This window comes from Magallana gigas, chromosome 2 (assembly GCF_963853765.1).
Source record: "Magallana gigas chromosome 2, xbMagGiga1.1, whole genome shotgun sequence".
Lineage (NCBI taxonomy): Eukaryota > Metazoa > Mollusca > Bivalvia > Ostreida > Ostreidae > Magallana > Magallana gigas.
In genome coordinates this window covers 35,281,595-35,309,566 of record NC_088854.1, presented here as the reverse complement: position 1 = coordinate 35,309,566, position 27,972 = coordinate 35,281,595, and the positions used below count along the sequence as shown (strand labels likewise).

The 27,972-nt window shown below is 32.2% G+C and overlaps 1 protein-coding gene across 3 annotated transcripts in view; it reads right to left on the bottom strand.

Moving 5' to 3' along the window:
- The window catches only part of LOC105333013 (uncharacterized), a 211,163-nt gene that overhangs the window by 89,648 nt on the left and 93,543 nt on the right, over nucleotides 1-27,972 (bottom strand). For 2 of the 3 annotated variants that reach the window (XR_010711048.1, XM_034445895.2), the window contains exon 7: nucleotides 8,094-8,228. The exons of the other annotated variant lie outside the window; for it this stretch is intronic. Coding sequence is in view for 1 of the 2 variants with exons in the window: in XM_034445895.2 (XP_034301786.1) it covers nucleotides 8,094-8,228 (135 nt within the window). In the remaining variant the exon portion in view is untranslated. The remainder of the gene's footprint in view (nucleotides 1-8,093; nucleotides 8,229-27,972) is intronic. 3 annotated transcript variants of the gene reach the window in all.

Here is a 27,972-nt window from a genome sequence, read left to right as displayed (position 1 = left end):
ACATCATAACCATGCATTCAGTGAATGGGGGTAGAGAAGAAGATTTTCCAAAATTTAATACATTTTTACTATATGGCTAAATTGGTTCCACCCTAGGGCATAAGCCCCTGTTCCAGAAGGTCATGAATTTCACAATTTAGGTAGAGGAGTCTGTGGACATCATAACCATGTATTCAGTTTTATTCAAATATATATTGGAGTAGAGACGAAGATTTTCTAAGATTTAACACAGTTTCACTACATGGCCAAAGTGGCCCAACTCTCTAGCCTGAACCCTTGACCCAGTGGCCATGAATTTCACAATTTTAGTAGAGGGCTTCATGGACATCATAACCATGCATTCAGTTTTTTCCTCATGTGTTGGAGTAGAGAAGAAGTTTTTTCAAAATTTAGCTTTTTTGCATATTTCCCAGCCTGGGCCCACGGGGGAGGTAGAGCCATGATTCCTCTTACCATAGAGATGCTTCACACTAAAAATGGAAACAATTGGCCTTGTAGTTTTCAAGAAGAAGTTAAAAATTAAAAAAAATGTTAATGCACGACGCACAGATGCACGACAACGGACTTAGACCAATTGCAATAGCTCACCTGAGTGACTCAGGTGACAGTAAAAAAAAAGTAATAATAAAAGGGGAAAAGAAACAAAGCAATAACAACTAGAAATGATCTCGTTGCGAGCAATGAGGAGGTCTTCCGTCCGATTTAAGAACTTGAGATACATGTATGTATGACCTTTGCTTTTTAACAGCTACACATGATTTGAAAATAAAAGAAAAGAGTCTTCATTCAAGGGCAGAGACTATTTTATTTCTGTTGTAGGGAAAGAACGTTTTAGGGGCTGGCCCCTTAAATCCTTATTGGTGCCACAAATCGAAATTATAATGGTTGAATATTGTTTAGAACATCATTTTAAGCATCTTTTATTTTCTATAATGCTTTTCAAAATATTTGTCCTTTTTGTGATATAAGTAATCGAGGGACTAGCCCTTTTTTCTTGATGGCAAATGAAAGATCTTGTAAAAATAAATTTAAATTGTTCAACATGTTTTAACAAAATATTTTCGATAAATAAGATATATAAAGAAAACCAGAGAAAATCACTACATTTTTTATATCTTAATTTTCGGGTCCAGGCACGCTTCGGCGCCGTTTGCGCCAGAAATAAATATTTCACTTTATACAAAACTACAATTATTCATCTACAATTCCTGAAAATTTGAATTTGATATCTTTTGTCATTTAGGAGCAGTTAAACGGACAAGCTGACCATCTAAAAATTGCTAAAACGCCAATATCTCTAAAACAGAAATGACGTCATTGAAATAAAAAATTTCCAATAAGGTTCAGATCAATTTCTATCAGATCTGAAAGTTTCATGAAAATCGGCTGAGCCATTTCTGAGAACTCGCGTGCACAAAATTTGTAAGAAAAACATATAATAACTAGACAAGGTCTCGTTGCAAGCAACGAGGAGGTCTTCCGTCTCATTTTAGAACTTGAGATTTATGTTCGATCTTGATTTTACTATATTTAAAACTCAAGGTGATACAAACATGTATACGTAATACAACGTACAAATTTAGTTCTTAAAACAGCTAAACATGATTTAAAATAGGAAAAGAGGGTCTACATTTTAAGGGCCAGATACAATTTTGTTTCAGGTGTAAGAGCTTTGTTCCACAAGGGCACCGCTAAGCGGAGCATCCCCTCGCGACATGAGTTATTTTGTGTAGGGATCCATTATTTAGCAATATATAGTTATGTTAATGAGAAGACCACATTCTACTAACCCCTTCATTACTGCAAAAACTACATTTTTTTACCTGTACTAGATCTAAATCCAAAAAATATCAAGTTGATGATTTGAACTGCTTACTTTCACTTTGGTTTCAAAGAAGTGAAGCGGAAGATTGATAACTCTTACTCAGAAATTTCGATTGATAATTCGTATACAAAATTGATTATGACATTGATTCAATGAAATAATAATTTGTAATAGTATTAATGGTTTGGAAAGGCACATGCATTTTTTATTTGTTATTTTACAGAAGTGTGCAATTTATGATAAATATTTTTTAGTTTTGAACGATTTTGTCATAATGTATGCCCCCCCCCCCTCCTTTACAATGGTGTAATTTTTTGCATAAAAATTTGACCAATTAATATGACATTGCATTTGTTTTAATCTTTTACAATGAGGCATATTTGTGCAAAGGTAGAGGAAATTCTATTGGAAGGTTTTTTATCAATTTACTAGAAAATTGAAATGGAGTGCACACACACACACATACATACATACATATATACATACATACACACACACATACATACACACATACGAACACACACACGCACGGTAGCGATGCTATATCCCCTTCGCAACAAGTTGCGCGAGGGGATAAAAAGTGTTTAGAAATTCTTGAGTTGTTGAGATATCTGTGAAAAACGTTTAAATCTCCCTACATTTAGGGGCCAGACCCTTTCACTTGGTATCAGATGAAAGGTTATTTAATTTTACAGACACTTTGCTCAACAATTGTTTAGAAATTTGTTACCATTCTTGAGATATCGGAGAAAGAATGTTTTAGGGGCCGGTTCCTTATCTCCTTATTGGGGCCACTGAGCCAAATTTTTAAGGTTGCATGTTGTTAAGTACATCATTTTAAGCATCTTTTCTTTTATACTGCATTTCAAAATATTTTTGATTTTAGGGGCCAGTTCCTTATCTCCTTATTGGGGCCGCTGAGCCAAATTTTTAAGGTTGCATGTTGTTAAGTACACCATTTTAAGCATCTTTTCTTTTATACTGCATTTCAAAATATTTTTTTCTCTTTGAGATATAGGTGATCAAAGTTTAGGACATTGACCCCTAAAAATCCCTAATTATGTAACACATGAGAAAACCATTATACTGTTAAGCTACATAACTGATAGATAAACATATTTGTTTCTATAATCTATTACGAGATATTCCTTGGTAAAGAGTTATAGGAAAAAGACTTTAAAACCCTCTAGGTCTCTAATACAATGTATTAGGGGCCAGTCCCTTTTTTCATGGTATCAAATGAAAGGTCGTTTGATTATAAAGACATTTTGTTCAAACATTGTTTAGAAATTCGTTACCATTCTTGAGATATCAGAGAAAGGATGTTTTAGGGGCCGGTCCCTTATCTTCTTATTGGGGCCACTGGGCCAATTTTTAAGGTTGCATGTTGTTAAGTACATCATTTTGAGCATCTTTTCTTTTATACTGTATTTCAAAATATTTTTGCTTTTTGAGATAGTTTTGGACTTTTGACCCCTAAAAACCCTTGATTACGCAACACATGAGAAAATCGTTATACTGCTGGGCTTCATAACTGTGAGATAAACATATTTGCTTCTATAATCTATTACAAAATATCCCTCGGTGGAGAGCTATAGGAAAAAGACTTTAGAGCCCTCAAGGTCCCTAATTTGAGGGGAAAGCCCCTTTTTCCTGATATCAGCTGAAAGGTCTTGTAAATATAACCCTTTTTTACATTACATGTTTTAATAAAATATTTTCCAGAAAAGAGATAAAGAGAGAAAAGCACAAAAATTGCGACACTTTTTCAATTTCAATTTTCGAGCCCTGACGAGCTTTAGTGCCAGTAGTGCTAAACATACAAAACAACAATCATGCAAAACTTCAATCTTTCCTTTACCAACCGTAGAAATTTGAGCTTAATATCTCTTATAGTTTAGGAGAATGACAGAAGACAAAATACCCATATTAAAATTAGAAAAATCTCAATATCTCAAAAACGGAAGTGATGTCATCAATACAAAAAATTTCCAATCAGGTTCAAACCAATATCTATCACATTCGAAAATTTGACTGAGATCGGCCAAGCTGTTTCTGAGAAATTGCGTGCACAAAAATAGGAAGAAAAAAAATAATACTAGGGAAAAAGAAACAAAAAGCAATAACAATAAGGTCTTCCATTGGAAACGGAAGACCTTAATAATAGGGAAGAAGAAACCAAACAAAAACAATAAGGTCTTCCGTTGGAAATGGAAGACCTTAATAAGATCTTCTGTTGGAAACCGAAGACCTTAATAATAGGGGAAAAGAAACAATTAAGCAATAACAATAAGGACTTCCATTAGAAAAGGAAGACCTTAATAATACCACCTAATATTCTTTTGCTTTATTTTCTTTAAGGGGAAGGGTGGCTATAAGGTTTGAGATATTCGATCATTTTCAGTTAAAAGGTTTTATACTGATCTAAAAATATCAAAAATATTGTTTTAAAATAAATGTATACATCAAATATTATTGAAATCTTTACTTTTGTTAATGGTTTAATTAATTATCACTATTTTGAGCTCCAAAATTTGAATATAAATAACTGCAAATGTCAAAAGCAAAATTTGTGAGTCGTTTTTTGAAAATAAAATGATAGCAATTGCTAAAATTAAGAATTACCATGTTTCCCCCCTGGTTGTTTTTAAAATCTTAGTTAACAGAATGGTATATATGTTTAGTGAATATATATCTGAATACAAGTTAATGAAGTTTTACTTTACAAACCTCTAAGAATTTTACATTCTTGATTAAATTGAACACCATAATATTGAGTTATATTTATAAAGTCTACAAGGAATATCTTGAGGAAATTCGAACAAATTTTGAGATTTTGTTTTCCGCTAATCATTTTTGGTAGTTATTTAATATTAAAGTTAAGATTGTATTTGTTAGTCCATATAATTTTGCATATTTTCTGTTGGTTTTATCTCACTCATTCATTTAGATAACCGTATGACCAGTCTAGTCGGACTCCGAAAACGGAGTCAACGGAAGTGAATTTCTGCAAGCAATTTGGACTCCGTTTCTGGATCAAGTCTACGCATGCGCACTGTTACAAAATATGGCGTCTTTTCCATGGAAACGTGGGTTCTACAAGAAATCATCTTGCAAAGTGCTACATGTGTTGGCAGACTTTTAACATGTTTAAAAAGACCCGGATTTAATTTACTATTGATCGTATTTGCACGAAATAGGGGTGTATTTGCACTTTAAAAAACCATTCATCTCCGAAGTTGGATATTTGGACAATACCTAAAAAGCGATATTTTTTGTGACTTCATGTAGTTTTATCATTATGAAAAGGTAAGTTGCATTAAGGTTGTCCTATATACTCGGCACTAAATGGGCTCAATCATTAAAAGCTTAGCTTTAAATGATAAATATACTTTCTATAGCAATACATATACAAAAGAAAATATGTAATATGTTTACATGCTAGTTTGTTTGTTATCACCTCTCAGACGGGTGTACCCCCTTGCGAAAATTATTGACAATTATGAAATTTGCCAGACGTCCGTTTTTTCTAGAAATAATTACCAATTTTGGGAAAATTAGAACTGAACATACAAACTAGAGTATAAATATTTATTTAAGCCATATCTCGTCAATAATTTAGCGCAAATTTTTGTTAGTTATAAAGTACGCTTTATGGACCTGATGTATCAAAATAGAATACAAAAAATGCAAATGCAATGCTAGTATTGCGTTTGGTAATTTTTTTACTATTTTATGGACTCAAACTTAAATTCATGGTGTTTATTCTATAGATTGACATCTTAGAAAAAAGATTTGGTAAAATAAATTATATGTTGATGGATTACTTTTCACGCTATAAGCTCTAAACCAAGTAAACCCTTTTAGTAAAAGAAAATGAAAAATTCTGGGGGGCGGGGGGGGGGGGGGGGGGGGGGGGGTCAAAACAGAAAAGATATAAGCATAGCCGAGATCCTGGTTAATCAGAAACTTCGTTTTTCATTTTACAAAACAGTATCGAGTTACTCAACATTAATCATTTCTATCTCTCATAGAATACATATATTACCGTTCTAATTGCTTATTATTGCCATTGTTTACAACAGCGATGTAGAGCAAAATCAATACCGGGTATCAAAAACGCTTTGTAAAAGTCGAACCAATATTGTAAAATCCGTATTATGACATAGTGCGATACTAGGACTACTTTAAATTTTACATTTTTTGTATTGTGTTACAATTCAAAATCAGCATGCATACAAATTGATATGTGCGTAAACATAAAGAGCTTCGATTACTAACAAAAAATGTCTGCTCTAGTAATGATAAACAAGAGGCCCATGTGCCACATCGCTCACCTGAGGAACAATAGGTATGATAAAGTCAGCTTAATAGAGTCATAATACAAACAATCTGGACAATGTACAATAATACATGTAGATCCTGTAAAAATAAAATCCATTTTTCCCCATTGGAACTCGGATAGCCCTGATTGCTGCCAATATTTACAAGAGCAGACTTTAATCACCGCTCCTGCACATATATAGGGACTCAACGTTACGCAGGCAGGGATGACCGCACACCTACGCAACTCAACAGGTACCAACGTTTACGCAAGCAGGGAAGACCGCACACTAGCGCCAACAGCTCAACCTAACGCAAGCAGGGAGTGCCGCACACTTGCACTAGAAAGGCCTGAACACCAGCAGGGATGACCATACATTAGTGCTCCGCCGCAACCACCACCAATACAATCAGGTATGACTGCACACTTGTATTAATGCGATACAGGGCAGGAATGACCGCACACTTTGTATCGAAGGTTAGAAAACACGTAGATTAGATAGAGCAGGGATGTTCACACACTCAATCTATCCATATCTGTTCAAGTTATACCCCAACAGTCTCTCAACGTAATGCAATAGACACTGTCCCTATATATGGGCCGGCCTAAAATAATTCATAGTATCTAAAAATTGGAAATCAAAAATAAACAAACTAATCCGGCCTAACCCAAAACTTCTTATGCAGAACAACTTATATACAATGAATATTTATTATTGTATAAAAATAATCATCACAATTATTGGTTAACGGTGGATGCATTAATTAAAATAATCAAGAATCAATAAATCAAGGGCAATAACTCAAAACAGTAATACAAAAAGATTCTAATGAAAAAATAGCTGCCTGCTTCAATTTTATAGTCATATCACATGTTGAGTATTGCAGTTCTCAAAATGATCCTTTACAATTGTTTATATGTATGGGATATTTAGCTACATCAAACTCTGAACCTTCTTGTGAGGCCGAAGAATTGTCCTTGAGCTAAAGTTTTAACAATTATAAAGAATCATCTTGCAGATTAGTTTCTGAGAAGAAGATTTTTAAAGATTTACTTTATATATTCCTATGTAAAACTTTAACACCCCCCCCACCCCCATGTGGCCTCACCCTACCCCCAGGGATCATGATTTTCACAACTTTGAATCTACACTACCTGAGGATGCTTCCACACAAGTTTCAGCTTTCCTGGCTTTCTGGTTCTTGAGAAGAAGATTTTTGAAAATTTCTCGAAAATTTTCATTAATTTCTAATTATCTCCCCTTGAAAACGGGTGTGGCCCTTAATTTTCACAACTTTGAATCCCCTTTGCCTAAGGATGATTTGTGCCAAGTTTGGTTGAAATTGGCTTAGTAGTTCTTGAAAAGATGTTGAAAATGTGAAAAGTTTACGGACAGACGGACGGACAGACGGACGGACAGACGGACGACAGACAAAATGTGATCAGAATAGCTCACTTGAGCTTTCAGCTCAGGTGAGCTAAAAACATCTTAATATTATTTTTGAAAAAAAAAGATTGATTGTTTAAAAGCCTAGAAAATTAATCAAATTTTCGTTCTAGATATTAGCGGGGAACAAAACCGCTCTTTATTCCTATGTGATTAAAAGTAAACATGAAATACTTAAAACATTTAACTATAAAAAGCACTTTATCTACTAAAAACTGTTGAAATGTACACAATAATTCTACCATTGTGCTTATGAATGTAAACTTCCAGTTACTATAATCTTAGAACCAAATTGATTGAAAAAAAATTCAGGTTTCTTTTTAAAAACTTCCAATCTCTTAAACTCTTGATCTCTTGAAGTTTAATCAAGGTCCCCTAAATCTTTAGTTATCGAGAGTTACCTGTGTAAGTAATTTTGTTTTAAACAATATGTTCATGCTATAACCAATTTGTCTGCTGATGTTAATGTATAAATAAATGCATTAATGATTACAAACCAATTTGTCAGTTGATGTAAATGCGTGAATTAGAGTATCTGGTATTATTTCGTCAAGCAAGTCCAGGATTAGCCAGTCTGCAAAATTTTCAGCAAATAAAGGGTGTTCTTTGAAGTAAAAATAAACCAAAGGCTCCTGTAAAACACCATACATATAACTAATATTAGATATGTTAAAAATCATGAATAACTGATTTCAAGAGTATATTTGCTCACCTTATTTATCTTTTTGAGTAAGTTTTTAAAACTTGTGTACCTTGATTGCAATATCTTATCAATCCAAGTAATTGAAGTAGTTTAATGTTCAAAAATATCTAATTATTATGACCTAATTTTATGACATACTGATAAATCAATTATTTTTTAATGATTTAGGTTGCAAAATGTCAACTTATATCCTTTCTTAGATTTGTACCCAAAGATTTGATTGGAGTGTTTGCTCTGATATTAAACACTGCCTCTAAGAAATTCAATAACAGTTTTCAACAATAGGTTCAGGGGCCACATTCTTATCTGAGTAACTATAAATTGCCAAATGACTTCACTCTAAGCCGAGTAGCTTTACATCAAAGGCCTGAAGGGCCATAATGGCTTACGGGTTTGATATGACTATATTTACATGTATCGAGTATGATTCCCTCTATTTCTTACGGAAACTTTAGTTTATTTATAGCTCTATAGAAAGTAACTAGTTAATTCATAGCTCTATAGAAACTAACAGGACCGATATCAACATGCCCCATTTATTGATTGGTCGAACCTTAGTGACCGGAACAGACAGGACTGAAATCTAGACGCCTTTTTATCAATTGGTTGAATTTAAACCACCATTGCTTTAAGGAAAATCATGGACTGGCTGCATGAAATATTAATTATGATGATGTCAGACTAAATTAAACTCCAATATGAGACAATTTGTTTCTTTCTTTTATCCAACGACTGAATTTTTGTACATTAACAGTAAATTCATTCAACGATATAAGACACAATTAAAAACACTTAAAACCAACATGCTCTCAAATATCAGTATACCTACGCACTATGAACTTGCGCGAAAATGTCATGACATTAGAGTTCTCTTCCCTTCTTTTCCCCAGAAAATTTTTGATGCATGGGGGGGGGGGGGGGGGGAAGAGTTTTGCAGAGTTGGTGCATGGTGCACCGTATAAGTGCCACAGCCAGCGCGAAATCACTGCGCGTAAAAATAATATAACCATATGATGAAATGTACTGCATGTTATGTACTATAACTAGAAAACTGACCAGTCAGGAAGGGCCCCGCTATGACAATTAATATAGAGAAGTGAAAAAAACTTTGAATTCCATCCTCTTTATATTAACAATGATCAAAGTTCAAAGATAAAGCTTAGGATTTTCTTCCTGTGGAAGGTTAATTAATCCCAAAGGACAAATATTGCACAACCTTCCAAGTATAGAATGGTAACATTCTCAGCAGTTATCTCTCTTTGCCCATTCATTATTATGCATAGTTAAGGAATCTATCCCACCATCCCAGCTCCAACCAGAATACATAGAGAACCAAACTTAGCATCAAAATATGTATTTCTGCCTACTGAACTACCATACCAAATTTGAACTTGATTGGGCAACCATGAAAAAAGTTATTAGAAAAAAACAGAAAATTTGTGGACGGAAGAGTGACAGACGGACGGACAGAAGGACGGACGGACAGAGTGATTACTATAGGGCACCCACAAATCCTTGCGGGGCCCTAATTAATGCATTCTCATGAAATCTACATCAACAAGTATTATTTCATTTTATTTGTAATTCATACATGTAGAATTATTCATATTTTTCTGGTTTTTTTCTTGCAAAACTAAAAGCATTTTTTTTCAATATCAATTTTTTTAAGAGCCTGACCTTCACAAGCTATTATAAGAAATATAGATTCACAAAGCAGTTCTAAAACATTCTGTTTTATTTTTTTTCTTTTATACATGCAGAGATAAACTTTTTTTGGGGGGGGGGGGGGCAAGAAACAGGCAGAACTATGCAATTACAGCAAACTTGTTTTGTAAAGGACTATATATGATATGGGCCTGAAATGGCCCCCTAAAATGAACATCATCATTTAACTGTAATTCTTTGTTCAATTATATATGTGATGTTTTAACATAATGTTCATTTTGATTCAATTAACTGCCCACAATTTAGAAATATGACATGGTAAAGACAACCTTTTCCCGCCATTTTTGCATTTTTAGCATAAAACAGCTTGTTTTCAAGCAGTTTTTCTTTAAGAAAACATAGAGCGCATGCTTGAACTAACAAAATATTATTTTAATCAGAGATGTACGTATCTAGCCAAGGCTAATAAGTGACCAAAAAAATTTCCTTGCTCAAGCATGTGCTCTATATTTCCCATTCACAAAAAGATAAGAAAAATGTATATTTTTGACTGATTTTGATTGGATTATAGAAATCACTTCTGACGTCATATACTGCCAGTGAGTGCAAAGAAGTAAAAAAAAAAAAAAAGGTAAAAAATATAATTTTTATCAAGTCTACTAAAATATAACATTTTATTTTACCAGAAACACTTTTTAAAAACAGTGAATTATGGGAACCAACTTTAACTCATATCATATATAGTTCTTTGCTCAAGTTTCCAATATTTTTACGGCAAATAAATAAGTTCAATCACCATCGAAGGAACATTGTGCTATTTCTAGATCTTGGAAAATCACCAACATTCGATAATGTTGGAGGTTTTGAAGAAGGCACATTTTATTAAAACAAGTACAGAAGTAATCACTCCTCTATTTATGCATTTATTACCATATTATAAACTCAGTTTCAATATATCTCAATCATAAGTTCAGTCCTTTAACAGTTAACCACGTGTGCCCCCTTGCTGAGATATTGATGTCGATCGAAGTTAGTGACGCTCTCTGCGGGTGCAAACGTTTTTATGAAGATTGAACAGAATAACGACAATTTTACATCTACTTATCACTGTTAATTTTGAAATAATTGGAAAAAGATTTTTTGCTTAAAATACATACAAGTTTGCATAGCGGGAAGCATGGCGGCACTGTGTGATGCATGGCGGGGGGCTATATGCAAAAACGGCCTGCATTTAATATTCATTTGCGTTAGATTTCGAGTTTATTTAAACAAAGTTAATTCATATTGGATACAATAACATAAGTGATAATTAACAAACGGAAAAATATAATCTTGCTTAAAGATATTTATAACGAACAACAAACAAAACATTCGGATAGATCTATTTTGTGTCGCCCATGTTCAGATAATTGTGAACTCTTTGCCGTAAAGATTATCTGGTAACTGGATGGCCATAAGCCATAATAATCATATGCAATACAATCAAGAAATCCATGATTCCTAATTGTCACCTTAGTATGATACAAACTCATTAAAATTTACCAAAATTGTACATTTATAAGAACTAAATACCATATGCATAAAACGCACCCGTGTATAATAAGCACCCCCAAAAGTTGGGTGTAAAATGTTAAAAACAATCCAATGCTCACTAGTGATACCACCGCTCTGATGTGAATATGCAAAAAAAGCAAAGTTGACATTTAACAGGAAGTTGGCATCCGATTGGTACAAGAACATCCCACGATATGGCATGCCGTAAAAAATAGTGGGTTGAAATTTCAAGCATCTGCGAAAAATAGTTGCTGAGAAATCTTTGATGAAAATTTGTTTGAAATTTAGGTTAAAAACAAACAAAGTCGCCATTTAACAGGTAGTTGACGTCTGATTGGTACAAAAATACATCCCACAATATGGTATGCCTAAACAAATAGTGTCTTCAAATTTGAAGCATCAGCAATAAATAGTTGCTAAGAAAAATGCGACAGAAATTTTTGTTATGAACAGACAGATAGACGGACAGACAGACAGACACACACACAAGGGTAAAACAGTGTAACCCCTTCTCCTTTGGAGCCTGGGTATAAAAAACACTGTTCCTACGTATAACACTCACCCAAAAAATGAAGAGATTTTCAATCAAGATTTTTGAAAAGTCATTGATATGTATGTGGTAATGATCGATAATAATCAAAGTGCTTAAACGCAAATTTAAGTTTGTAGATCTAAACAAAAAACATATTAAATAATTTAATTGATTGATTTTAGTCAAAATCTTTGACTGTTGTTAAATTAATAAACATTGTTAAGAAACGTATGTATTCTGTAGGAATCGTCACTATGAAGTCGTACAAATGATTGATGCATTTTTAACAAGGTCTATGTAATAAAAACCCATTTAACTGCATAACTATAAGACACAAATTAACATGTTAAATCATATCACAATAATTGCTTTCTCCCTGCAATTGAAAACCCGCTGAGATGTTTCACACAAAACATGCTAATCTGACACCGGAAATTGTTAAACAAACATTGACCACATGGTTTATACATAGTTATGTAGTTTAAATATCATCTAACTTTAAATACAGACACAGCTTCTGAGATGAGTAAACCAATTTACTTATCCATTTTCATTATACCCGCACTTTCTAAAGAAAGTTCGGGTATATTGTTGTTACCCTGTTCCGTCCGTCCGTCCGTCCGTCTGTCTGTCACGTTTTACTTTCTCAAACTGCTCTTACATCTTATAAACCAGCAAACTGAACTCTTGGAGTTTGATTTGGGGTGTCATGTTGTTTTGTAAAAAGGTTTCAAAAATTCTCTGTTAGTCCTGGGGGTCAAATAATTGGTAAAAAATGACGTTTTTTTCACAAAAAACCTTCCTCGAACTCCTCCTACATTTTCAACAGTAGACAAATCATCTTTTGGAATATGTTTTAGGGTATCCTATAGATGCGCAATAAGGTTTCGGATTTTTCAATTTTGTCCTGGGGGTCATTTAATGGCTGAAAAATGAATTTTTTTTTACAAATAAACTGGTTTCAAAAACGTCATTTTTTTTTGGCAGTAGCCAAATGATCTTCTAGAATATGATTGGGGGTGTCATATTGAGGCGTGATCAGGTTCCAGATTTTTTTTTCTATTAAGGGGATCAGTGGGCAACAAAAAATGTCCCCCTCATCCAAGCATTCCCCCGGATGTGATGGATGAGGGGCATTCTTGGAAGACAGCCTGAGGCTGAGGAGTATCAAGTAGCATTATTTCCTGGCTATTATGCTCGGGATCGCCCTTCAAAAAAAGCTAAAAACCTACCTGGAAGTGACGTCACATACCGTATAAATAGTGCGTCCATTGTGATAAACACTCATAATTTTAAAGCAGATTTATTGTCAAATATGTATTTTTATCTGAGGTGGGATAAACAATTCTCAAAACCCATACAGGGAGGGAACCTTGATACTCCTCAACCTCAGGCTGTCTTTCAAGAATGCCCCTCATCCATCACATCCGGGGGAATGCTTGGATGAGGGGGACATTCTTTTCATCCAGCCTTCGGCATTTCGGAGTATCAAGTAGCATCTTCAAAGTATTTGACAATAAATAAAAAACCTTCCAAATAGAGAAGATTCTCAATCAATGATTTAAATAAACATAGACCATTTTAATAAATCAACTTTAGTTTCATCATGTGGAAACACAAAATTGCTTGATCATCTTAGCCACAAAACACATCAAATGTACCCATTATTTTCCCCACCAATTTCTATAATAATTGTCCATATTGTGGCTGCATGATTAATGTTTTCTCAGAAAATAATGTTTTAAAACCATTCTTCCTCATTTCTCTGTGATATTAATAAAATACATTGTTTGTAAAATCCAAAAACTATATCTAATTTTCTGTCTGTAAGATGTTAATAGAAAGAAGAATGAATTGCATTCATTGAAATGTCAGATTTTACTGTCTGATATATAGGGTACATTATAATAAACATATAATACAGCTATAATGTAATTAAATGTATGATCTTCTAGCTTCCAATGTAATGTAGAAAACAAATGTTTTCTTCCTTGAATATAAAGTATCATCTTCTGATGTATGATTAAGTTTTGCAACATAACTAAGGTACAATTACCCTCTGTTCAGAAAAATATTTACTCTTCATGAATTACCTATATGTCAATCATTCTTTTATAAACTAAAATCATATTTATATATATACATGTATGTCCTATTTTGTCCAGCTCATATAGCTATATATTAGGATAAGTTAAGTTTTCTTTGAAACTTAGATATTATCAGTAAAAGCAATAGTATTCACTTGTGTACAGAAGGATGTCAGGTATAATCTTGTCTGATGTCTTTGAACATCAACATTCCTTCCTTTGAAATTTCTTTAATCAATATCTATGACTTTCCTGGTATGTGGTATTTATACAAAAATTAAAATGTTAATCCTTCATAACACATCCATTTTGATATATTAATACATTGTACAACCAAACTCTGCATGAATTAATTAGTTTTAAGAAAACTAATTTCAAAACTTGCAATCTTTTCTAAATTTGATAATTACATCTTCAATATGAAATAAGTTAATATAAATGACCTATGTAAAGATTTTAACCTCTAGCTAGGTACTGTTTTCTCTTAAAAAATATGGAATTCATATTTCATTTTCCATAAATCTAATATATGTATCATAATAAACAATTTATTACATGTATTTACATATACATGTATATTCATGGAGTATATATAACTTTATATAAAAAGTGGGAACATTGTATGACGTTAATTTTTTGTGTATTAACAATTTATGACAAGATATGAAATATAATTTTAAGTTCTTTGTAATGTCATTTTTTGGTCGTCAATATATCTATATTCATGTAATCACAATAAGACCAACAATTGGGAACTATAAACAGGACTATTTTAGCCCCATGTTACTTTCTTAGATTGTGAACAGTTTTATCCCAATTAAAACTTGCCCAGACAAAGCTTTGTTTATAGAGAGACAATGTAGGGCATTGTAATTCGCCTAGTCTTCATTAATTCACCCACTGGCAAAGAGACAAAAAATAAAACAGGAATAAATGTGTTCCCTGTAATCTTTCTTGGAATTTATGAATCAGATATGTTATATCCAGGGTAACATTATTTACATTTATGCCAGCAGCTAAATATGAGTAAACATTTCTTCAATAGTAAATATTGTACCGTAATATAATATCTTTGTCCTTTGATCGAGTGATATGATTAAACACAATCACTATCTTGAAATAACTTATTATAATCAAATTTCATAATATGAAGTAAGCAAAAATATAAATCCTGTTAATTCATATATTCAATCAATATAACACAATTAAAAAATACAAAAAGAGAACTTTCTCAATCTTTTGCAAAAGAAATTCAATCATCTTTAATATTTAAAAGTTTTTCCCATCATTTTAATTTTTTGTTGCAGCTACTACATAGCCTTAATGTTCACACAATGTCTTAACACATATATCTGTAAAGTTAATATTTTCTATTCTGATTCAAATTCTGAATATTACCAGAAACGTTCTAAAATCTGTTTTAAATTTGTAGTATCATATATACTAAACACCATTTGCGAGTAAATACATGCAACATTTGTCTTTTCATGAAGACTTCAGTTCTGATGATAAGTTCTGTAGAGATAATCAATAATTATTCACTTATACTGGAAACCATATATTCCAATGCATCAACTAATACATATATGGTAAGTATATAATAAATGTATGAAAATCAGTTTGTTCTTTGCTTTTTCTCAATATGAACATTGTGAACATGTTTCTAGCTAGTGTATCGTAATTCCAAATTAAAGTTACTCATGTAACCCCTCTTGTATTAAGAGAATCTCAAAAAATCAAATTTCAGTGTCTCTAAATATATAATCAAACATAATCTCATGTTTCATATCGTATATTCAATACTCTATTCAATAACTTGTATATTGTCAATTTACCATTCAATTATATCTCTACCATTGTAATATTCTATTACAAATGTATTTTTACATTCATAATCCTTTTCACTGGATTTTTCCCTAAAGAGGAAGGTTGTAAAACAACTGATCTCCATTGACAATTTGTCTTGGTAGAAAATTGCTTGTATTTCATGATCTAGACAGGCTAGTATATATAGCTTTTATATTTGATCTAATTGTAAAAGTTTAATTCACCAAATTCTTAGGATAGAAATAAAGAGGGTCACCTATAGTCTCTTTCTTTAATATATACCATACTCTTTCATTTCAATCTAATTGAACATGTACCATACTTTAGTAATAAGTTTTAATGTTATAACAAATAGGGTTATAGTGAACACTGTATCATTTCTGGATTTTCATTCCGATCACACTGATCCTCTTTCACTCTGAACCTTTTCTTTTGGTATTATATCTCAGGATTTCAGCAATGTATCAAACAACTTCATTTCTTTATATCATACAGTGTCATAACAATACTTATCAAGCCTTAGTTCCCAGGAAGTCTTCATTTAAATTAGCTTAAAATAAATTCATGTATGGTGTCTGAAATCAAATCATCTAAGTCAATAAATACTGATAAATGTTTGGTTCTTTGTTCCTCAAATCATTCCCATGAATCATATAATGATGTGAAGGTTTATGACTTTTGTAATAATTATGGATGCAAAAAAAAATTAAATAGTAAAACCATATTAATTATTTGACTGTATATTACCGGTACATGTACTTATTTTAAAAGTACTTTTCAAGTAAAGTATCCTAATGTTTGTTTGATTTCTCTCTATTACTAACTTAGACATATATATGTCTTTCATTCAAATTTTTTCATAAATACCGGTACTCCTGTTTTCAACATTCACTGTCACTTCAGTCAAACCTTATAACTCTTAACTCAAACTTTATATCTGAATAAAACTGCACAAACAATTGATACGATTCAAAACACTGCATGAATTGTCTTTTGCACTCATTCCAAACAGTGATCAGTTTAATTCTCTAATATTTTATGTCTTTCTAAAAATTTATGATTCTCCAAGATTTTAAGCTTCTTTCTTCCAAACTTCACAACATGCACAACTTCGACTGTACAATGTAATATAAATAAATGTAATGTAGACAATCATCTTTTCTGTGACAATAACTTGAAAACACCATATATTATGTGGTATAGAAAACATATGTTTACATAAGCTTCTCATCCCAGAATTAAAACATTTCACAGCCAATGTATTGCTCTGAGAAGCAAAATAAATTCCTGTTCATTCGTGCAATTTCTTGTTTGGTCTTCAATGACACCAAATAATTTTACTGATATCATCAGCTGTACTTATTTCCAACCATGTGCAAAGTGATGCCTTGAATACTTCTTTTTTATTATGATCAATAAACCAACATTAATTTCATGTAAAATATTGCATCAGCCTGTTCCGATGTTCTAAATTGACATCTTCTTTCACCTACATGATTTAGTACAGTTGTATTATTAAACTGACTGTTATTTTGTTCAAACTTCAGACCTTTGGTCATTTTACTATGAGCGCTACTTCTTGTAAATTGTAGGTTGTAAACCAATTATCTCTAGTATCAGTCAGCAGTTAAGAGAAATTCCATCTCTTGTCTCATTTATATCCCTGATATTGAGATCAATAAAACCATTAGAAAAATCTGAACACAGCGTGTTCTAATTGTACTGTACTATTTAATATATACACAGCGTGTATATTATTCAACTTGCGGTGTAAAATTTTTTATATAGTCCAAGTTCTGAACACAACGTGTTTTATAAACGTACTATCAACCAATACACAACGTGTATTGTAAAACTTGCGGTATAAAATAAATTCACGACAAAATTCTGAACACAGCGTGTTCTAATCGTGCAATCAACAAATACAAAACGTGTATTGTACAACTTGAGTTGTAAAACCACATGAACCATGTGTAAAACGAAATGCACGGATTATCAATCCTTTCAAACCAAGACTTCGTCATTGGTAGATTTAATTCGTTTTCAAAGGCTTTACAAACCTTGCAACTAAGCTAGACCACGTCTTAGAAAATTTATTAACACCGCAATAACCGCAATAACCATATAACTGACAAGGGCTCATGTCCTGATGTCGCCAGAAAAAATATGAGTGTTTATCACAATGGACGCACTATTTATACGGTATGTGACGTCACTTCCAGGTAGGTTTTTAGCTTTTTTTGAAGGGCGATCCCGAGCATAATAGCCAGGAAATAATGCTACTTGATACTCCGATATGCCGAAGGCTGGATGAAAAGAATGACGTTTTTTGGCCAAAAAAATATGGTTCCCAGAACTCCTCTTACAACTTTTGGAGTAGCTGGGTCATCTCTTGGGATATAATTGGGGCTGTCCAATAGATGTGCAATAAGGTTTTAAATATTTAAATTTCATCCAGGGAGTCAAATAGTAGCAGAAAATTGACGTTTATTACTAAAAAAACAAAACATTGATCCAAGAGCTCCTCTTATGATTTAATGGATAGACAATCATATCTTGGGATAAGATAGAGACTGTTATATAGATGTGCAGTAAGGTTTTAAAAATTTAAATTTCATCCAGGGAGTCAAAAAGTAGCAGAAAATTGACGTTTATCACTTAAAAAAAACATAGATCCTAGAAATCCTTTTATGATTTAATGGATAGACACATCATATCTTGGGATATGATAGGAACTGTTCCATAGATGTGCATTACGGTTTTGAAAAATTAAATTTAACCCTGAGGCCCATTACCTACCGGTACATACCTTTTGATGCCCTTTAAGGATCAAGAATATATATGGTTAAGGGGTGGGGATCTCAACCATTTTCGAGATATTCGTGCACTTCCTGTTCAAGGGGGGTCATGACCACCCCCAGGGCCCATGACCTACATACCGTTTGATGCCCCTTGACACAAGGAACAAGAATATATATGGTTTAAGGGTGGGGATCTCAACTGTCTTGAAGATATTAAGGGACTTGCTGTTTGAGGGGGTCAGGACCACCCACAGGGCCCATGACCTACATAACATTTGATGCCCCTTGACATCAGAAACATGAATATATATGGTTTAGGGGTCATGATTATAACAGTTTCTGAGATATATAGTAATTTCAAATTCCTTGGGGGTGGGGATGACCCCAGGGGTCAGATCTAATAAACCCTATGTATTGCCAGTAACAGCCAATATATGATTATGAAAACCCTATATCTTATTATCTTTGTCCGTTTTCAAGTTACCATTTACAATAGAGTCTACGATTCTTCCTACAAGGTTCAATGTTAGACCCCACACCCTTTTGACACCCCCCTCCCCTGAAAAGTGGTTGTCTAACCCAAAATGAGAAAAATCAAACCAGGGTGCACAACTAGATAATATGCAGGCCTATCATATCCTAGAGTTTTGTACAATTCTGTTCAGCCATCTCTAAGAAACAAGTTCAGAGCAGGAAAGAAGAAAAAGAAGATGAAGAATAATAATACATGTATTAAGAACCGTACAAAAACATTAAGTCTTCAAATTTCATTCGGGAGACTTAATAATAAAGATTAAATAGAGATAGGATCATCAAACATCAATAATTTAAAGATAATTGACAATTTCTGATTCTAAGGGGGTCAGGATGACCCTCTAGGGCCATGACTTACATGCCATAATGATCTGATGCGCCTGCATGACCTAAGGAGGAATAATATCTTTGGATTAAGGTGGGGATGGTTTTTATGATATTTAATAATTTCAGGAAGAGCACTTGGGATCATGACCTACATACCATCTTAAATGCCTTGAACAAAGAAACAATAATATAATATGTACATGATATATGATTCAATTTAAGAACACAGATATAGATCAATCATCTGTTTTGTAATACTTCCTATGTATATATACATGTATATGTATTAGTTTTTGTTTTGTTCTATACTATTCATGTTCATGACTGTAGTATGGCTTAGTCTTATTTTAAATTACATTAAAAAATTGTCAAATATATGACTTGGAACCCCCACTCCCAAACAAACTCAAATATAAACTGTTCTCCCCCCCCCCTTCCCCCTCCCTTGTCGAATGATCTACTAAAATCAAAATATAATTTGGGTGTCTAAAAACTTACATAAACTGGTAAAAAATGTTATTCTTAAAAAAATTATATTACACCTTGCATAATTGACAAATGATCTATTGAGATATGATCAGATGTCATATTTCTACCTTGGGATCAATAAGTAGTATTCATCGACAAGTTAAAATTAATAACAATAAATTATTCAAATTATAAATGTTTATATCCACATTCACCCCCCCCCCCCAATCTAATCTGGTTAAAAAGATTCAGTCTTCTTAATACATTCTTACATGTGTACAGTAGCAAATTTTAAATCATTTCTTGATTGCTTTTTCTCTTGTGATTAACATTTTGGAAATTGCTTAATTCAATTTTTAAGATTTATAAACAAAATGTTATATGCATCACTTCCATGTGTATTCGCCTATTTGGGGCAATTGTAAAGTCTCCTAAACAAAGCAATGACATATCATTAGGCTAGGAATTACCCACATGGATCAAACACTACTGTATAACATATGAATAAGATAAAATACTATTACTTATTAGGTTAGTTACTAACTCACTACGGAAATATATTGGGTTGATCAATCTCATAGATGGCAAGGCGAAGCCGAGCCTTCTATGAGATTGATCAACCCAATATATTTCCGTAGTGAGTCAGTAACTAACCTAATAAGTGTTTTGTTTTCTCGAGGACTTTCAAGCGACATATTTATTCACAAATAGCGATGATCTACGCAAAGCCATGTACAAGATGCCTTACATCTCGTCCAATTTAACTCGTTTAAACTCTTCAAAATTTTCAATCTCACCTTTCAAATACTCTTTCAAAATCTTTGCTTCACCCATGTTTACTTAAAATGTTTTGTTGCTATTCAATTTTAAATGTTTTCTCCCTTTCCTCTGCAGAAATTTGAGCAAATTTCGACGCTGCCATTTTGTTCTGCTCCAGACAAAACAATGTGACGTCAATATTTTAAGGGCAACTACTCTAATTTTAAAGAATTTCAAAGGGCAACTACTCCAAATACCTTAAGAACTAACGGCATGCAGTTTATGTATAAAATACTATGAAATGTCGAAATGAGTAAGCGAAGCGTCGATCAATGACGGCCATATTGCCTAATATTATTTCTCACAGAACAAATATAGAGATATATGAGGCAATCACGTGCTATGTTTAAACCAATGAAAATGTGACATTTCAGTCTAAGGGAAAACAAATTATTATGGGGGTTGGGGGTTAAAGACAACACCTGGGGGTCATTAATGTACTTTACACCATTTGATGCATCATGCATGCATAATGACATTAGAAGATATTTTGTATTTTCCTGTTTCGTGGGGTCAGAACAGTCCCATAAGGTCATGACCTACATTGTATTTGATGCATTATATACATTAGGGAAGAAATACTCCTTCCTTCCTATTATAACTCATATAAAAATGATAAGTGTCTACACCTACTTACATGTAATACACAAATTTAATAAGAAATTGTTTATACAGGGTCAATATGGGGTCAACTCAATAGTGCATGATCATGCAGTCTGACAAATGAAAAAAATAACTTTTGCAACTAAAATGACAGAAACTTTACAAATGCGATAGGATAGGTAACGATGATATAAGCTTATTTAAATATTAAAAGATGATGATACAGTATGCTGTCAAAGGGAGATCACATTTAGAAAGTGAAAGTAGAACTTATATATGCATGCTGGCATCTCATTATATTGCGCTACTGCTACTACATGTATTATGCTTACCTAAATTGGTCAACATCATAATGATAATCCAATTAAAACACAATAATGAATTCCTTTAGTTGATCTTAACTAGGGGCCTAATCCTTTTCTGCATACGGAAAACACAGACATGTATGTATGGGTGTTGCTAAAACGCGCAACGGAAAACGGAACGGAATGGAAAATATCATCACGTTTATCGATGCTTAAAAAGGGTATAGACTGGCCAGAAACGATTTACTTTGTATCTTTTATTTATATCTAATGAATGATTATCAACATGTTGTTATCTTATTAATATTCATATGAATGTCTATCAATTATAGCATTGTATTCATTCGGCTTTAGTTGAGTACGAAACGGAAAAATCAAATGTATACGAATTGTGAAACATTTACATGATTAAACGAGCAAATTAGCTATAACTTTTTACTTATTTTTCTTATATGGTATTGCTGGCATATCATCGTAACGTACGCAGTTAGTGAAAGCATTTTATGCGTGTTTTGAGTATTTTTATATTTCAAATATGTCTGGACCCCTCCCTCCCACCCCTTCTCTTAATCTGTGCATGATGATGTTCATGTAGGCACACAGAAGCAAATCTAAAACCGGCAACCGCCACGGGGAGGGGGCATAATTTAATTTTTAATTTTGTTTGTAATAATTATATAAACCATTATACTTTCTATGACATTAAATGTTAAGATTATTGATTAACTGAAAATTCAATGCAAACAGTTCTACCCCAAATTGCACATAAAGTGCTGCTCATGTCACGATGTGTATTATCATATGGGAAGGGATCTCATCCTTCAGTTATGAAAATTATAAATTTTAATTGTATCATTTTTAATTAAACTGGTACAAAACAGTGTTATTTAGGGGCAAACACATGGTGCGGGTATTACTGTCTAATGACAGCATCTAGTTCTATTTGTTAATTAAAGTGGCTCACTACATTTTGAAATATTTTCTCAAATCAGCTGAAAATTACTTGATTATAATAGTTATCATAAAAAATAAGAGTATTTAAGTCTAATAGGCAAAAAATGTGCAATTTTGGATAAAAAATTACATTTAAAAAAATTTAATTCAGTTAACATGAACAAAAGTTCCAGTCGGATTTGAACTCATGATCTGCGGTTCTGCAGCCCAATACTTTAACCACTGAGCTACGACGATATACAACCCAAACTAACGAAATAAACAGTTCAATAAAACATTTAAATCACCATCATGCGACATAGTTTCTTAAAAAGTATAAGTGTAAGTGTAGTGAGGTACGTACACTGTACCTTAATTGGTCCTGGGATAAGTTTGTTGATTTAAAGTGTTTTATTTGTAATTTGTATTGCTTGAATGTTTTTTTTTTGTATGTTATTTGTTTCTAATGTTCATTTTATAGTTCATTATTTCTTTAATAAATTTAAATAGTAAAGTGAATATAGTATATTCATAGGACTGCTTTAATTTGAGTAGAAAATGTGTATGTTGTGTTTATTGACGCTAAACAGAGTAGTTTGCAAGTTAATGTCATCACATAATATTTTAAGTTACATGTATAGTACTAGAAAGGCATAAAAATATATAATGTTCATATATAAGTTACAAAAATTTTAATTATTAGCTATTTTCTCAGGAAGCATTAATCTTAATGAATATTTTTTTAAAGGGTCATGGTCTTGATTTTGGTCAAAATTTAAAGTTCAGTTCCAGTTTGTTGAAGCTAAGTCGGAGAGAAGTGCAAATTCATTGGCGTGCTTTGTGTCTCTATATTTAATGAAGACATGTTCCTTATTTTCATTACCTGTTTTATTTCTAATGGTGTACACAAGATGATGATCACTTATTCCTATTAAAATAACACCCAATTTTGGTTAAACCAACTTAAGCTCTCTCATCCTTTTCTTCTAAATTTACAATAAGATTTTTTTTTCAGAAATGACAGAATGGGGTTATTATCTGATAACCTGTTAAAATTAACAGCATTAAGGCAGAAAAAAATAAAATATATAATTAAAAGATAAAATAGTGAAAAAGGATATCTTATTATATATCTTGATTTTAGAATTCAATAAAATTATCATAAATCATTGTGTATGGTATTTTAACCAAAATAAAGTATGAATATTATATTTTAAATCCATATTTTCAAAGAATGTACCAATACTACACATCATTCAAAATTGACCTTAACTTCAAAACAAAGTTCATTTGCAGACACAGGCAGTGCAGTAATTAATCTCAATGTGACAGATGAAGATAAAGCTTAGGATTTTCTTCCTGTGGAAGGTTAATTAATCCCAAAGGACAAATATTGCACAGCCTTCCAAGTATAGAATGGTAACATTCTCAGCAGTTATCTCTCTTTGCCCATTCATTCTTATGCATAGTTCAGACATGATTTTTTTCCGCTTTAAAGCGGAAATCCGCTATCCAGATTTATAATTTCCGCTCCAATTTTTCGATTCTGCTTTTTAATAGTAATCCGGATTTTTTCCGTAATTGATTTCAGTTTTACTATTATCTTAAAACTTCCTATATTTGTATGTGTTCTGTTTGTTCATTGGTTGAATAATTGTCTCCCAGTTGACTTTATCCAATCACGAGTCCATTTACAGCGCCATACAGACTATTAAATATAGACTTGGTGCTGATGGAAAAACAGCTATTCAGTATTTTCAGAAGAAGGATTATATGCATGAAACTGTGGACAAAATGCTTTGCAAAAATATGAGCAGTTCTAGCAAGGAATAAAAAGCTGATCTAGATAAGAAAAAGGATGAAAAACTTTTGAAACAGAGACAGATATTCGTGTTAAAAATAATCAATCTAAGAGAAAGGCAAAAGAATTGATTGTACATGCAGCCAAAGCAAGACTGGGACATTGTCAAAACGTTAAAAAAAAAGAACTTAAGTGTTTTTTGTTGTAATTGATTTCTGCAAAGAAGGACTATAAGTAGACATTTTCATGTTGATTTTATCCATTTAAAATTAAATTTGGTGCTTCTAAAATTCAGTTCTTCAGGGGTTTTAAATGATAAAATAGCCATTTTTGGCCATGGGCCTTCGCCCCCCTGGACCCCTTGATCAGGGGCGCTGCCCCCTGAAACCCACTGGGGGAGGACCCCCAGACCGGTACCCCCCTTCAGCTTTTTTGTTTTTCTTTGGAATCATGTCTGATAGTTAAGGAATCTACCCCACCACCCCAGCTCCAAACCAGAAGACATAGAGAACCAAACTTAGCATCAAAATATGTATTTCTGCCTACTGAACTACCATACCAAATTTGAACTTGATTGGGCAACCATAAAAAAACATTATTAGAAAAAAAACAGAAAATTTGTGGACGGAAGCGTGACAGATGGACAGACAGAGTGATTACTATAGGGCACCCGCAAATTCTTGCGGGGCCCTAATAAGCAAACAAATTTAACTTTCGGTCAGATATCTCATATATCTTAGGTGGTTTTCCTTTTCCAAATTTGATACCTGTGAGATATAAGTCACTGTAAGTGATTGAGGAACAAAACTTTTATAAATGATTAAGATGTGTTCAACAGGTTTCATTTTATCAACGATCACCTCCGGTTCCCACCGGAAGGGTTCATACAAATATTGTTTAAATGCTTGGTTGATTCATCTAGCATGAAAAAAGTCATGTACACTGGCCAAATAAACAAGAAGTTCTATTTATTTTTTTTTATCACTTCTGTTCGTCCGTTTCCAGTCGGAAAACAAAAAAAATGTTTCGAAGAGATCAAGAGATCTCAGATTTGGTACAGATGTGAACAACAAAACTTTGAGGGAAGATTGTTTTATGATTGTGAAAATGTTTAACATGTTTGGTTTGGTTAGGCGTTACTTCCGGTCATCACAGAAAGAACTTCAAAACTTCATTTTTTTACATTCTCGTTGTTGTTTAACATTGAAGTAACATCTGGATATTTCAATCACAGTTATTATCATATCCATTTTTTTTTTCTATCTGAGAAAAAATGTTTAATAATTAAATTCGTACAAGTATATCAGAACGGAAGACCTTTTTGTTTCTTTTGCAACAAGAGCCTAGTTCTTTTTATAAATAAATATGCATTTCATTTCTGCCAAAATTATATCGGATTATAGTGTTGTTTTGCATGAGTACACTACGTCACTTCTGCCCAATGATGACGCACTTTTGATGGGAGCTGCAAGCAGACGGATTTGAATATTCAAAGATTATACATCAATAATTATATATATTTTACAGTGGTATAATGCAAAAAGAGGTAGGGTATATATAAGAAATTAAAAGCCATAGATTTACACATTGAGACATTTAATTCGTTTGATTAAATTTAATGTTTTTTCCCGTGTATTTAGATGAACAGTAAGCATCAATGTTTGTATGACATATTATAAAATTATTCTACAAAGAAATCTCATGCTTTGATGAAACAAGAGGCCCATGGGGCCACATCGCTCACCTGAGTAACAATCGATGGGCTTTCAAAAGATATTGTGCCATATGGCCCTCGGTATAATAACAAAAAAAATAAATATAGTAAAGCATTCGAATTTTACACTTATTTTGCATACACGTAATCTTTGACATTGTACCTTCATGAAATACTGTTTTTACACAGAATAAGAAAATCCTACGCAAGATATAGAACTAAATATTTGGTAGGGGTACACTGTTATAATTTCTAATTCCCTGTATTTTCGTTCTGCCCCCCCCCCCCTCCCCCACCTAATAAAGCGATCAAAATATATGAGAGCATATAGGTACATTTTCTTCCTCAACTACTTACTATAAGTTATTGCATTTTTTTTTTAATATAATAGTTATTGTATTTTATCAAAAAAATCCTACATGTATATATGTGAAGAAGAAAATTGCACCTCAATGCACTCAATTTCTCAAATTAAAAATATTCAACAATTTAATTTGTCTTCTCCATTATAATTAAAAGACTGTTGTTTACCTCACGTAAACTCGTGACTTTTTAACTTTATTCACACTTGATTGATGAATACACTGGAATGAAAAATGTTGTCACGTGACATGTTAAAGAGCTATAAAAATCAATGTTACCGTATTGACAGGCAAATCACTCTAATTTACTATGGCCCACCCATTATTTTCATTTTTATTCAAAAATAACAAGTGGCAACAAACTAGGATAATTTTCCGCTGTAATATTTTCTTAGGAATAGCGATAATTCTTTTATCCCCGCAACAGAAATGTGTCAGAACTATGAAAACTGTTTTCACGATGTCGTTTTTATTTACTCACATTTCACATTATTCATTGTATAAAGAGGGGGCCCCATAGAGTAGTTATATACAGCATATCATTCTTTAATTTTTTTGTGTACAAGTATTTAACATACTCTAATTCATTTAGAATTTCTAATGATCAACCAAAATTTCAGCATCAATCGTAGAATTATAAGCAAGATGAGCTCAAAATTTTGCTAGGTTTGAGTCATATTTTGTTCACATGAGTTTATTATTATAGAAATTTTAAACAATTAAACACTAGAAACATGCACTATAACAAATAAAGAACACAATTTATTTTTCAAAATGAATCATATACATGTATGTATATACCTACATATTTCCGTCAGCGATATTAAACTCTATTTAAACTGAATAAACTCGATAAAGTAAAATATTATATAATACAATATTATATTATACAAATTGTATCATATGATACAATAATATTAAGTTTACAATATCATACAATACAATTTCATGTGATCTGATAATATATCATATTATAAACTAATATCATATTATACAATATCGTATGATACGATATTATATAATATTACAGTATCATATTATACAATTTCACGTGATATAATTCCATTAATTACAGAAACTTATATCATATTATACAATATCGTATGATACAATATTATAGAATACACAATATTGTATCATAGGATACAATATTATATTTTGCAATATCTTATGCAATAGTATCATGTGATAAAATAATAAATTAATAATACAATATAATATTATATAATATTATATCATAATATACAATACTATACATAACGATATCATGATACAATATCATAACATAAAATAATTAATACAATATCATATCGTAACATATAACTTTTTATAATAATTCAT